This window comes from Oryza glaberrima, chromosome 7, assembly GCF_000147395.1.
Source record: "Oryza glaberrima chromosome 7, OglaRS2, whole genome shotgun sequence".
In the NCBI taxonomy this organism is placed as follows: Eukaryota; Viridiplantae; Streptophyta; class Magnoliopsida; order Poales; family Poaceae; genus Oryza; species Oryza glaberrima.
The window spans coordinates 16,399,590-16,413,142 of record NC_068332.1 but is presented as its reverse complement, the minus strand read 5'-3'; the positions used below and the strand labels follow the sequence as shown (position 1 = coordinate 16,413,142).

The window sequence follows — 13,553 nt, the reverse complement described above, 5'->3', positions numbered from 1 at the left end:
TTATCCCAAAAATTAGTACTCTTTCCATTTCATTTCGTATTATAAATTGTTTGATTTTTTTCTAGTTAAACTTTATTTAGTTTGACCAAGTTATAGAAATATTTTTTATCTAATATATCAAATTAGTTTCATTAAATCTAATATTGAATATATTTTGATAATATGTTTGTTTTGTAAATACTACTATATATTTTTATAAATTGATCAAATTTAAAGAAATTTAACAAAAGAAAATCAAATAACTTATACTCCCTCTGCTTCACATCAATATGAATGTGGGAAATTCTAGCACATCAATATAAATGTGAAAAATGTTAGAATGACTTACGTTGTGAAACAGAAAAAGTAATATAGAATAGGAGGAGTAGATTACATGATAGAATAGTAGTGCGTTTGAACTTTGAACACAGGGAGGTCTCAAGTCTCAAGTCTCAACATGCTGCGTGCCTGCGTTGCATGTAGCTGCTACCTTCGTCATCTTCATGTGCACCAGCCTCCGCGCCGCCGGCGCCGCGCTCGCGCCAGCCGCCAGCTTGGCCAGGTGCGCCATTCGCCGCCGCTTCGCCGTCGCTGCCTTCTTCGCCTCCGGGGAGGAGGAACCGGAGCCGGCGTGGCAGCGAGGAGGCGGGGGCGATCCCTCCTCCGGCGGCTCGGGGGGACCATCCAGCTCGCCGTGCCGCTCAGCGCGCTCCAGGGCCCGCGCCGCCTCCGCCATGGACGGGCGCTCCCCGGCGCGGTGAGGCACCTCCACGCGAGCGCCGCGACGTCCTGCGCGGCGCGGTGCGAGTACCTCCCCGCGAGTCGCGGGTCGGGGAGCCTCGAGAACCACCGGGTGCCCGCGGGGTGGCGGCGCGCCCAGTCGACGAGCTTCTGGTCGGGGCGTGGCCGGCTCCGGTCGAAGGCGCGGTGGCCGGTGAGGAGCTCGAGCAGCACGACGCCGAAGCTCCAGACGTCGCTCCTCGCCGTGAGGCGGCCCGTCTCCACGTAGTCCGGCGCCGCGTACCCGTACGTGCCCATCACCTGTTTGATTTTATGCCCGTTTCATACACATCACACGTTGTTGTTGATTGTTCATGCTTGCATTGCTCAGATTAATACTTAATAATCCTATTATTCCTGTCCTACTTCGCACTAAAATTGATTTCTAATGTACCAATCTTTTGATAACCATAACACCCAATGTTAAAATTGTACTTCCTCCGTTTCACAATATAAGTCATTCTAGCATTTCCCACATTCATATTGATGTTGATGAATCTAGATAGATGTATATGTCTAGATTCATTAACATCACTATGAATATGAGAAATGCTAGAATGACTTACATTATGAAACGGAGGGAGTAGCCATTAGTCTCCGATCGAATTTTATTTTATTTTTTTTGCAAAAGTTTAGCCATTAGTTTGAACTTTGAACTAAATTGGACCGCCAACTCTCAGATCTTAAATTTCTAGGGGTTGCATTGGTTAGCTTATTTTTGTTGAAAGGGTGGAAGTTTCGCATTCGTTGAACTGCATGAATCTTTTTGTGAAAACACATCTCTCCAGGTGAAAACAGATTATATGTCAGGACAAATGCCTGAAACGATGGTTTGGCCGCCTACCAAACTTTCTAGACCGTTTTGATGCCCGATTTGAACCAACCATGAAATTATTCAAGAAAATACTGTAATTCTACTTTTTTTTTGTGCAGATTGAATGCAAGTAGTTCTTAAGGTAAATGGTAACCATCTTGCTAGTACTGATGACAAATGACTTACCGCTGTGGACACGTGAGTTTGTCCATCCACTGGGCCCTCCCTTGCTAATCCAAAATCTGAAAGTTTTGGTCTGAATTCCTCATCTAACAGCACGTTTGATGATTTTAAGTCGCGATATATGACCTGTAACATAAAGAGTGTCATAACTACAAGTCTACAACTCTACAACATGTGAACACAAGCATCAATAGTTCAGAATATAAACACTGGAAAACTCTGTTAATTTGCGCTAACAAGTATAGAATTATAGATCAGAAAGCCTTCTGAATCATAGCTCCTGATACATATCCCTATGAGACTATCATTGCAAAACTGGAACAACTGGGAGTTGTCACTTAACTCTGAGCACTTGGGTTTTGAGATAGCATTAATGGGAAACAGCTGTATTATTTGTTTACTAATGTAACATAGCTCTAGAGCCCTAAGCTTCTAATAACAACTAATAGTAAGGATTAAAGAAAACAGCAGAAAAAGCAGAAGAAAAGAGGAGGAAAAAAAGAGCACTGCTATTTACATTGTTCTCTGAACTTGTAACTGACAATACTCAATATATCGATTATCGAAGTTGTTAGACCAATACCTGAATTTCCAACCCTTCATGCAAGTACTGCAGCCCCTTAGCAACGCCCAAGGCTATGCTAAGCCTTGTTTTCCATGGAAGTGTTGGGTATGCTTTATTGAACAAGTGATATTCTAGGGTCTTGTTAGGCATGAACTCATACACAAGAAGTCTCTGAGGACCTTGTTCGCCGTCGTCAGTCCCGCAGTAGCCAATGAGTTTGACAAGATTTGGGTGATCCACAACAGCAAGGAACTGAACTTCAGCCAGCCACTGCTTATGACCCTGAAAGTGATGTAATTGAGGAATAAATCAACTTTTTGAATTGATGGTCATACTGGAAGAATTGTAGAAGTATAAATAACATTTAAACAAATTTAATGGAAGAATTTGTTTTTTCAGATTGCTACTCCAAGTGCATGATTCCTCAAAATGTTGTAATTACTGCATTCTAGATGTTAAAACTTACAAGCCATGGGGGGTTCATTTTCCTTTTTTGCATATAAGACACAAGAAATTCGTGAGGCATAATTTTCTATAACATGCAGCTATAATTTGACAGTTATATATTTGCTGAGTATTATGCATGGGAAATGCAAAATATGAACTAAAAATGTATTTTACCAGTAGTCTACATTTGAGAATAATTTTGCTAAAATCCTTGTCATCAGTCATCCTGAGGCTAACATTCACATTCCATTCCATAAGTGATAATAATTTTGACCAAACCATCCTGCCCAACTTTTTAGAGTACTAAATGCGATTTGTATAAAAATTGTTACACAGCCTGGAATCCTACATTAAATAATATACTCGGCACGATTCGAAAGTAACCAATATGTGCAGAATCAGTATATTTACTTATGCAATTTGATCCCAGGCTCCCTGCATCCCTTTGTTTCATAATAAAAGGTATGCTTCAACTCCATTTAACAATTGCAGTGTACATAGAAACGTGATTATAGCATCTAACATTCATAAGGTCTATCGAAGACAATCAATACCTGCATTCCATTAGGATTGAGCTTCTTGACAGCCACCACCACATTGCCACTGTCATTCCTGAGCCCCAAATGACTGCAAGAAGTTTTTAGGAAGCCCTTGTACACACTCCCAAACCCTCCTTCCCCTATCTTGAGCTCTCTACTGAAGTTACCGGTAGCACTTCTCAGCTCGGCGAGGCGAAAATCACGGAGCTCATGCGCACGCTCCTCGTATAGCTCCAGTATGCTCCGTGGTGATGAAGCAACAACCAGGCTGCATGATCTGTTGGCCTTCTGGGACATTTCATCTCTGAAGTCATCTTTGTCTACGGTTAGTGTAGGGGATGACCTTGATTGCTTCTTGTTCTTATTCTTGTTCTTCTCTCTTGAGTAGAAGAAGCAGCCCATTGTGATTGTGCTAGAATGATTTGGATAAGTATGGTAGTTTTTTCAGAACAGAGTGGAGCATTACAACTGTAAATCTTGTCACGATTGCAAGAAGGAAGAGAAAACAAGAGAAAATCAAAGTATAGGCAGAATGATGCTAGCAACAAACTTAGGCATGTAAACAAGGCAAGGATTCTTTGCAAGAAAGCAGTGGAACATATGAACTTGCAAGACCAACTGAAGAGCTGGAAGTAGGATCTCAGGAAAATGAGAGGATAAAAAAAAAGTTAAGAAGAATTCATGAATGTTCAACTTTGTCAAAGAAAGGTGATGCCAATATTTCACCAGAAGAAAAACAAACAAGAGAAGGCTGTTCAAATAGCTCAGTTCTGGACGCTCAAGATGTAAAGACCACCTCCTTTCCTAGAAGTCCAATGGAGCTACATAGAGAGATTTCAGTAGTAAAGAAAGCCATGGTTACAAAGTAAGGGTTGAAGAAGGTTAGTTACTTCTAAGAATGATTTAGGTACATAGCTCTGCTCCAAGAATGTGTGACTTTAATATGTAGTGTATATAATGCAAGAAGGCATCACAAAGTCGCACAAAAGAGAATCAAGGAAGGCTGTGCTTACTTTGACCGGTGAAACTGATGTATATATAATCTTGTGAAGAAGGCATGGAGACTGCCAAAATTCAACCACTAAAGTTAGAAGACCTCATTGCACAGAAGAGGAGAGATGTCTGGTTCTGAAGCTTGGAGAGAGACTGGAGTGTGATTTCATGGTAAGCTCTGGAAGAAATACTGGTCTTCTCTGTCTCTTCTCTAGTAGCTTAGCATTGTATTTTCACTAACCTAATCTAGAGCACTAAATACATAGCCTTACAAGTTACACCAACCCTCTTGACTTATTGACCCCACTGATGATTTCAACCCCTATCATTCTCTTGTGATGCTTTCATTTTCAGTAAATTTGGTTGACCTTTGGGAGCTGGGACTTGCAAACCTGTTGCATGTAGTAGTTCCATAATGTTTTCTGCCAATTTAGTTACTAAAATTATTACATCACATGGACTGCTTCTTGTTACATATCTGGCCCATGCAGTTTATTTCATGTAGTAACTGAAGGTTTGGCATGTTTTACATCTACAATCTAGTTATTAGTTTGTGGAACTAGAATAATCTCCACATTTTGATGTCGTAAATGATACTATTTCCAAAACTAATCAATCATGTCTAGCAAATTATGTCTTTTTCTCCTTGTTAGTACTTACTAATAATCTTGAAAAAATAACTAGTTGAAATAATTCATACATGATTAAATGATATTCAGCAATCGTTGTTTTCCATGATCTCCCTCTCTTAAGTATGAATTTATTTTGATAAGAATTACAAAAAAAAAATCTGGTAGGATTCTGCTTCTGATGTACATTATGCTAATGTGAGAGCAACGGACATGGATATCAAGCAGTTCGTTTCAGAACAACATGTGAAACTTAGTATCAATGTAAAGTTTCTTAGCTGTCCTTCATTACAGCTCATTAGATTGATCTAAAAGTATACAATTAGAATTAAGAATGGCAAAGCATGGTCTGATCATAGCTGTCCATGGCTTACAATATTGGTTGGAGTCTTCTTAGGACACCAAGTAAAATGCTTCTTTAGTGAATATTTTTGTCCTTAAAATCTCCAAAGATCAATTCAACTCATATATTAAGGACTATGGAGGAATGATGCCCTGTTTTGTGCCACTGACACTATTGAACTGCATGTTTATTGTTTTCTGTTATTTCCGAAGTAACTGCTGAAGAACTGACATGTCAGCTTAAACTGGAACCTGGTATCCATTATAAACGTCTCCCCATCGTCTTAAATGCTAGGAATAGTTTCTTTTTTCGTAAGTCAAACAGATCTCTGATCGAAACACATATTGCTCTGTTGAGTTACATATTTCTGGATCGGAAATTTGCAGATAGCAAAGCTGCGGCAATATAAACTGTGTTGAATTTGTGAATACTAAGAGTTCCTTTCTTAAACATTATCTTTGACTCAACGAGTTTTAGCTTTATATTAACTCTGTTGTTCAATAGATAACGCCGTTAACTTTTGGCATAGTGTTTGACCATTTTCTTACTAAAAACTATATAAGTATCATTTATTTTTTTTGTGGCTTCTTTTATCATTAACATAACTTTAAAATAACTTTTTTTTTCATATTTACACTAAAATTTGAAATAAAACGAATGGTTAAACGTTACACTGAAAGTCAATGGCATCATCTATATAAAAATAGAGGTAGTATTTTTGTATTCATCCTAAACAATGGTTAAGTCTATGCTAATTGGCATGCCCACGAGAGGTGAAGGTGTAAATTGATCTTGGGATATGAGAGCATCAAACAGCTCTTTTTAAAGTTAAGCATGATTAAGCAAAGTCAATCCTACCTCCAGAACCTCATGTGACTTCGATATATTTTCCATGTATTATCATCTCCCACATCTTTGGAGCTTCAGTTTTGGTAAGAGGAAATTACTCCTCTTCATTAGTCTCAAATTACCGTAGGGGATATTGTCTATTCACTGGCACAAATTTTAAGGAAAAATATCCTGAAATTTTATCTAATTATTTACCTCAATGTCTCCTTCCTTGAAATCTGAGGCAGTGAATAAGGGATCATATTTTTTAAGGCAAATATGAAGGATTTGCTTTCTAAAGTTCATTGTACTCAGGATTTTTTTAAAAACATTGTATTGAGGATCTTAGAATAGCAAAAACTATCCCACCAAGTGGAAGCACCGGCGGGTAGAGTCGTGGGTGCATGACTTCACCCACCAAGCTTCAAATCTTCATGCATACGAATATTATGCACATGTAAGTAGACTTTTGACATGTTTTTAGTAAGATTAGGGATGTGTCGCTAGTTCTCGTCTCTTAACAGCGGAGTTGTCTCCATTCCTCTCCTTCCACTAGCTGTAAGCTGTTAGATCTCAATTCTCCTTCCATACCTATCTCCTACCCCATTGACTTGTTAGATCTTGATTCTCCTTCCATCCCTATCTGCTACCCATCGATCGTAAACAATGTGACTCATCCTAATTATATGGGTCCAAGCAATGCACCAATGTCTCTGTTGGTCGAAAATTGTACTACTCCCCAAATATAACAACTTTCTAGCTATATATCTTTATCTGGATAAGAGCATATTCAGATATATAGCTAAAAATTACTATATTTTAGACGGAGGTAGTAGTTATGTCTCAAATAAGTTTATTTTTCACATATCCCACATATACCAATATAAAAAAAAGACAAAAATATCCTCATTTTATCAAACCCCAATGCAATTATTGCTCTCTATCTATTCCCAATACATTTATCCCCTATTTTCACAAACTTCGGTACAATGGTTGCTCAAAAATAACTTATTTTGGGACAATAGGGAAAGACAAAAAAAATCTTAGAGCCTGTTTAGATCCCCTGGCAAGTTTTTTCATCCTATCACATCGAATGTTTGGACACATGCATGAAGTATTAAATATAGACAAAAAAACTAATTACACAGATTGCGTGTAAATTGTGAGACGGATTTATTAAGCCTAATTGCTCCATGATTTGATAATGTGGTGCTACAATAAATATTTGCTAATGACAGATTGATTAAGCTTAATAAATTTGTCTCGCAGTTTACAGGCGAAATTTGTAATTTGTTTTGTTATTAGACTATGTTTAATACTTCAAATGTGTGTCCATATATCCGATGTGACACGGCAAAAATTTTTTACCCCCTGGATCTAAACACATCCTTAGGAAGTGTTTGAGAGGAGGGAAAGGAGAAGATTGAGAAGATACACAAAACGATGTGAGCCATTAGCACATAATTAATTAAGTATTAAGTATTTCAAACTTAAAAATGATTAATATAATTTTTAAAAGCATTTTTTAACGTTTTCGTAGAACTTCTCTTTTAAAAAAAGACATTGTTTAACAAGTCAGGAAGTATACGCGCAGACCGAATTCTACGGCGAAGGGAGTACTTCCTCTGTCCCGAAAAAACAAACATCGTCTCGCAAAAAATAAATATTCAGTTTTAGATTTTTTTATTTTTTTGACGGAGGGAGTAGTTTGCTAGGTTTCCCTGGTAGGAGTATATGCTTGCCTAGTCGAACTGATGGGAGAAAAAAAACAAAAAAAGGGTACTTTTTGTACTGTGCTATGACCAGCTGGTACTGCCTCCAGCTTGAGCTTACCTGACTCTCAGACTGAAAGCAACCATTCATGCCACTAGCCTCCCATTCTCCCTGTCTTCGAGTCCCTGTCACAGTCTAAAGTTGCTGGCTGGCTCTCCTTACAAAGTCTATCTGGTAGTACAGTACAAGACCAAATAATTTATTTTTATTAATCAAGAAAAGTTGTATGAGACCAAATAATTTGGCCTGGATGACTTGGGAGAATCGCTTATCGCTAGGCCCTATCTAGTCCTCAAAACAAAAAATAATTTTTACGCAGTCACATCGACATCGAGTGTTTGAACACATACATAGAATATTAAATGTAGAAAAAAACAATTACACAGATTACGTGTAAATTGCAAGACGAATCTTTTAAGCCTAATTGCGTCATGATTTGATAATATGGTGCTACAGTAAACATTTTCTAACAACAGATTAATTAGGCTTAATAAATTCGTCTCGTAGTTTCCTAAATTCTTCAGTAATTTGTTTTGTTATTAGACTATGTTTAATACTTCAAATATGTGTCCGTATATCCGATGTGACAACCAAACCCAAAATTTTTTCCCCAACTAAACAAGGCCTTGTTGGAATTTGGAAGTCTTTTTACAGCCACGGTTCATGACCAGCAGCAAAGTAAATAAATGAATGATTATAACACTTCTACTCTTATTTTAGCAGTTCAAAAGGCCGAGGATTGAAAAATGGAAGGCGCCTAAAACCATTACAATAATTCTAAAATAAAATTCTACTAGAATTACCAGAATACCGAGCACTGAACATCACTTCCATCCACCATGATGATGAATTGTGTGGATACTCCGAGCAAGCAACAGAATACGAGATCAATATGGACCAGAATACCGGCCTGCCCCTGTCATCCCTCGCCTTCCAATTGCAGGCATGAACCTTGCTTACAACTTACAAGATAAACTAAACCAATGCCTGGGGCAGCACACCATTTTAATCAAGGCACAAACAACATCGGGTACTTTAGAATTACGGGATCCCACAGATTCGCTAATTAAAGAACAATTGGAATTACGTTACAACATTGATCGATTGATGTCTTTTTATAGCTACACTTCGAATGTGGAGTGGGCCTGCCTGCCAAGGTGCATGCATGCGGCAGGCCTGTGGAGGTGGCAGTGGCGGCATGATAGAGACCATCGCTGGCAAATGCCCCCCACTCTTGCAGTAGTCCACCAGGGTGTCTCCAAGCCCTGCAAAACTCCAGTCTCCGCCTCATGGCTTGTGGAGCTTGAATCCAAATACACGAGGAACGTAGCGCTGCGAGGGTTTCTGAGGCTTGAGGTGCTCGTACGTCATCAGAAACAGGTGCGGGAATGTTGTCCCAAAGTATGCGCCGTCGATGTCTGAACATGGTCAAGAAAACAGCAGAATATAACAACAAAATGGCAGTTCTATGTAACTATGATATCAATGTAACACAGATGAGAGTGTGTGGACTTCATCTAATAAGCGATAATATATATTGGCACTGAGAACATTAAGAAAGCAAAAGACCATGCGTTAAAGATTACTGAATTGTTTATGTCCTTAGTATTGATATTAGTCGTCCTAACAACTGTATATGTCTGCCTGTTAAAACTTGTCAAAGCATTTGCCAACCACTCCTATCAGCGAATTAGGGCAAAACTATTAGAATATAGTAATGCTGGAAATCCAAAGGAATTCTATTTTCTTCCAGAGAAAAACAAAAAAGGAACGCTCATATAGACAGTATGATAAGAGAGTGGTTAGGATACTGCCTTGGTACTTGGACCGTGGATAGTAGATGTCTTCACACTTGGGGCAGTATATCTTCACAGTACTAGATCGGTGTATATCTGATTGTCCAACTGGTAAACAGGGTTGGCCACAGCAATAAACTCGTGGGCATCTTCCAAAATCATAGTTTTTGTACTTCTCCAGCTGTGACAAAAAATATTAACAACTGTCAATTTATCATAAATCGGAAGTACAACAATATAAATACCAAAGAAAGGTACCATTGCAGCCAATCCTTTACTGGTCAAAATGTATCGTGCATGAATCAGCCCATATAACATCTCTGCAGCTGACTCCACTAGCTCGTTTTGTTCTTCGGTGAACATGTCACCTACATATTGACACAATCAAGAAACATTAGCAAAAAGAATGAGAATAGTAGAAAAGAGAACATGGATTAAAGGGAGCTACTGCATTATGATGCCATAAAGAAGGCTGTGTTACATTACTGATGGGTTATGGCATTTAAAATAGCAGACAAAACAACACACATATCCTCTCCATGCTTGCTAATTACTACCACACCATTTACTGCCACAGAAACCTAAAGCAATCTATTAGCAACATCACTCTTAATAACATTAGGGCACCTAAACAGGTGACTGAGAACAAAACAAAATCACAAGGTTTAATAATAGTGAGAATTAATTTTCCATGTAATAGAACAGAAAGTTTCTAAGCATGTACTATGGGTACTATCAAGGAGCAAATGACAAGTAACGCATGATGGTGCAGCCATATGCAGAGTTGCAAAAGAGACGGTCATCCAGAATACAAAAGCACAATAACTAACAGTAAAAGAAAAGGCCTTTTGACCTGCACTGGTTATTTGTTCATAATCATAGAAGTTGATAACAGAGATCAATTCGAGGAGAAAAAAAGGAACATCTATGTTTTGTGTTCTTTCTAGGAGAGGTACCTTAAATTAGTCATGGTACTCCACAATATCTAATATCTAGCTTAAGAGTTGAACAAATATCTAAGAATTGTATGTACTTTTGTTTAAAAAGTCTAAGTTGACCTCTGTTTGGACATCATCAATACAAGATACCAGTTTCAACCATTAAGCAGATCAAGGAAGAAATACAGGAAACATTTTTTGCTCAAATACATCCACCATTTGTTTCATTTGCATACGTAAATACAGGGAACATTTACCGTGAGAAGATTCGATATCTAAAATGAGATCAAGAGCATAATCATAATATGGAACTTGACTGCTAAGCCCACAGAGGTTGAAGTCATCTTGTATATAATCATCATCAACCTCACAGAAGAATTCATTCCCTCTTAGACTGCAGTACCATGAAATCCATGAGTGATCCTCTCCGTCAGAACCACTAACATCTGATGCTTCACTATCAGATTCAGACTCCCCTGCAATGTCAAGCATGGACTTGTCAATGCAAAGGCTTTTACAAACAATGATGCAAATGCAGCATACCTGTAAACACAGTATCAAATCTGAAATAAAACATAGCATGCTTAATCAACACCTCAAAAAACTTAAAAGTTATACTCCAGTTAGACCCGCAATAGCATAGATGAATTAAACTAATGGACTCCTCAACCCGACTGGCAACATTCATGCAAAGAACTGGGCAATGGAACCAAATTTAAGCAATCAATGAAGCATAAAAATAAGATATTACTGATCGTATGGGCCACTTGATTTTTGGTTTTGGTAACGGAGACCACTCCAGGAATGTAATTTCAATTAACCTTTAAATCAACAACACATGCAAAAAATTTCAGGATTGTTTTTATTTTTGTTGTCCTTGGAGTTGTTTTTGTTATTCTTGTACGTAATTAAGCCACGCGTTGTATTTGCATATAAAATCATGAAGATAAGTGATGTTAGACAATGCCGTTAATCTTTTTTGCGGTGCACATATGGAAAGCCCAATGGGAGGTAAGGCCATTTAAGGCATTTGTGTGCTTTTACACAACATTAACTATGCGTCTATGCCTGAAACAAGCAGATGGTAAATCGGATACAACAAGCAAACACTTCCTCAATAAGATCCTACATCAGCATCTTCAAACATCATCAAAATAACAGCCCAATTAACACAACCCTGAAACACCTCCAAAAAAACTTAAACTGACATCTCTACACACATATAGAACAAATAAATCAACTTTCATAGTCTTCAACACATTTAGGATACATTAAACAGATCATTGCAAACCAGTCACAATACCTCCAACGCTCCAACAACTTCGCCGCTAATGAAAATCCACAATCAACAATCAATTACATTCCTACGTCAAATTAGTTATTCCCTGTTAAGTTCTATAGTTCCAAACAGGTTCGTAAGCTCATGCCATCGATCAAACACCACATGTGACGAATGGTTCCCTCTTAGGAAAGCTCCGCAGACATCCTAATCCTAACGTTTAAAATCAAACAATAAATTTCTACCGCAGCCGCCTGAATCCCCATAAAGACGAATATATGCAATCACTAATCATATCAAACACAACGGAATACCAATCCAGAACCAGTTCCCTGCTGCCGCAGCGCAATCTATCCCCTCCCATGGCCGCAACCGCATCAGCGCACCACGCAAACGACGGATTTCTCAATCTCAGGCACGACGCGCCACGCGAGACGGCCAATAAAAAAAAAAAAAGAGGAGGGGGAAGGCGAGTCGGTCGCGTCGCGTCGCGCGTGACGTCACCTTCGGAGCACCGTCCCTTGGGCATGGACGACGCGGAGGACGGCACGACGAGGCGCTGGTGGTCACCACCGCCCCTCCCCCCCGCCGACCCCCTCGACGTCGAGGGCGACGCGGCCGCCGCCGCCGCCGCGACCGCCTTCTCGAGGTGCTTGTCGAGCGCGTCGCTGATTCGCTTCCGGTCCAGCCCCGCGCCGCCTCCGCCTCCCCCTCCCCCTCCTCCCCCCTGCTTGTACATCTCCTCCTCCCTCCCTCCCGCTCCCGCTCCTGCTGCTCCGGCGGCGGCTCCTCACGCGTGACGCGCCATTGGGGGGAAGGCGAGGCTAGGGTTAGGGTTCGCCGCGGAGGAGGCGACGCGAGGCGAGGAGGAAGAGGAGAGGAGAGGAGAGCACGAGAGGGGAGGGGAGGGGGGCGTCTGCAATTTTGAGGGGGCGCGAGGGGTGTAAACGCAAAAGCGCGCGGAGGCCAATGCGAATGCTGCTTGCTGCTGCTGCTATTGGAATGTCGCGTCGACTCGTGCCGAGATATTTTTGCGGGTGCGATTTTGCCAGTTTGCGATCGCGATCTCGCGATCGGACGGGACATTGATTTTGGATTAGCAGCTTGTTTGTATTGGTTTAGGCAAGGCAACCCCCGACCTTGATTTAATCTGGTTTGGCTCTGGGTGGTGTGTGTGATTAAGTAGTGTTGACTGGTCAAGCATCAATTTCGATATTATTTGAGGGGAAGTGCAGTTTGTGATTTGAATTTTTATTATCATGAGTGAAATATTGTTTGAATTAGTGTATGCTGTGTATGTGATTGTATGTTTCTATTTTCTACTCTCTCGGTTTTCACGTGGATGTTTCCTAAACAGTTAAACTGTGTGTTTTTTTTTGAAAAATCTATGTAGGAAAATGCTTTAAAAAATTATATTAATCTATTTATTAGGTTTTTTATAATATTTAATTAGTTATATACTAATTTACAGCTCCGTTTTGTTTAACAACCCCTCAAACGAACGCAACCTTAGATTATTATAGGGATGGAAATGATACGGTGGTAAGGAACTAATTTGAATGGTAATAATATATTGATATAGTATTCTTGTAAGCGGTGTCACATTAAAAATATAACATCTATGGTTTCGAAAATTCCGATCAAACCATCTGGTTGAACTTGTCAAC

General features: G+C 39.6%; 1 protein-coding gene and 1 pseudogene across 2 annotated transcripts; both read right to left on the bottom strand.

Annotated features, from left to right (window-relative positions):
* Window positions 1-284: 284 nt before the first annotated feature.
* On the bottom strand, window positions 285-4,599 carry LOC127779943 (probable serine/threonine-protein kinase PBL19; annotated as a pseudogene).
* Window positions 4,600-9,012: 4,413 nt separating this feature from the next.
* LOC127779606 (putative casein kinase II subunit beta-4) lies at window positions 9,013-12,813 on the bottom strand. Of its 2 annotated transcripts, none has more exons than XM_052306430.1 (5): window positions 12,391-12,813; window positions 10,865-11,083; window positions 9,928-10,037; window positions 9,688-9,850; window positions 9,013-9,291 (listed from the first exon to the last, which is right to left on the bottom strand). In XM_052306430.1, the coding sequence occupies exons 1-5, from the start codon at window positions 12,623-12,625 to the stop codon at window positions 9,161-9,163; spliced, it is 858 nt and encodes a 285-aa protein (XP_052162390.1). In that variant the 5' UTR covers window positions 12,626-12,813; the 3' UTR covers window positions 9,013-9,160. The 2 variants fall into 2 exon arrangements, with proteins under 2 accessions (XP_052162390.1, XP_052162389.1); XM_052306429.1 differs by having other exon boundaries at window positions 9,685-9,850; window positions 12,391-12,812.
* Between the last annotated feature and the right edge of the window lie 740 nt (window positions 12,814-13,553).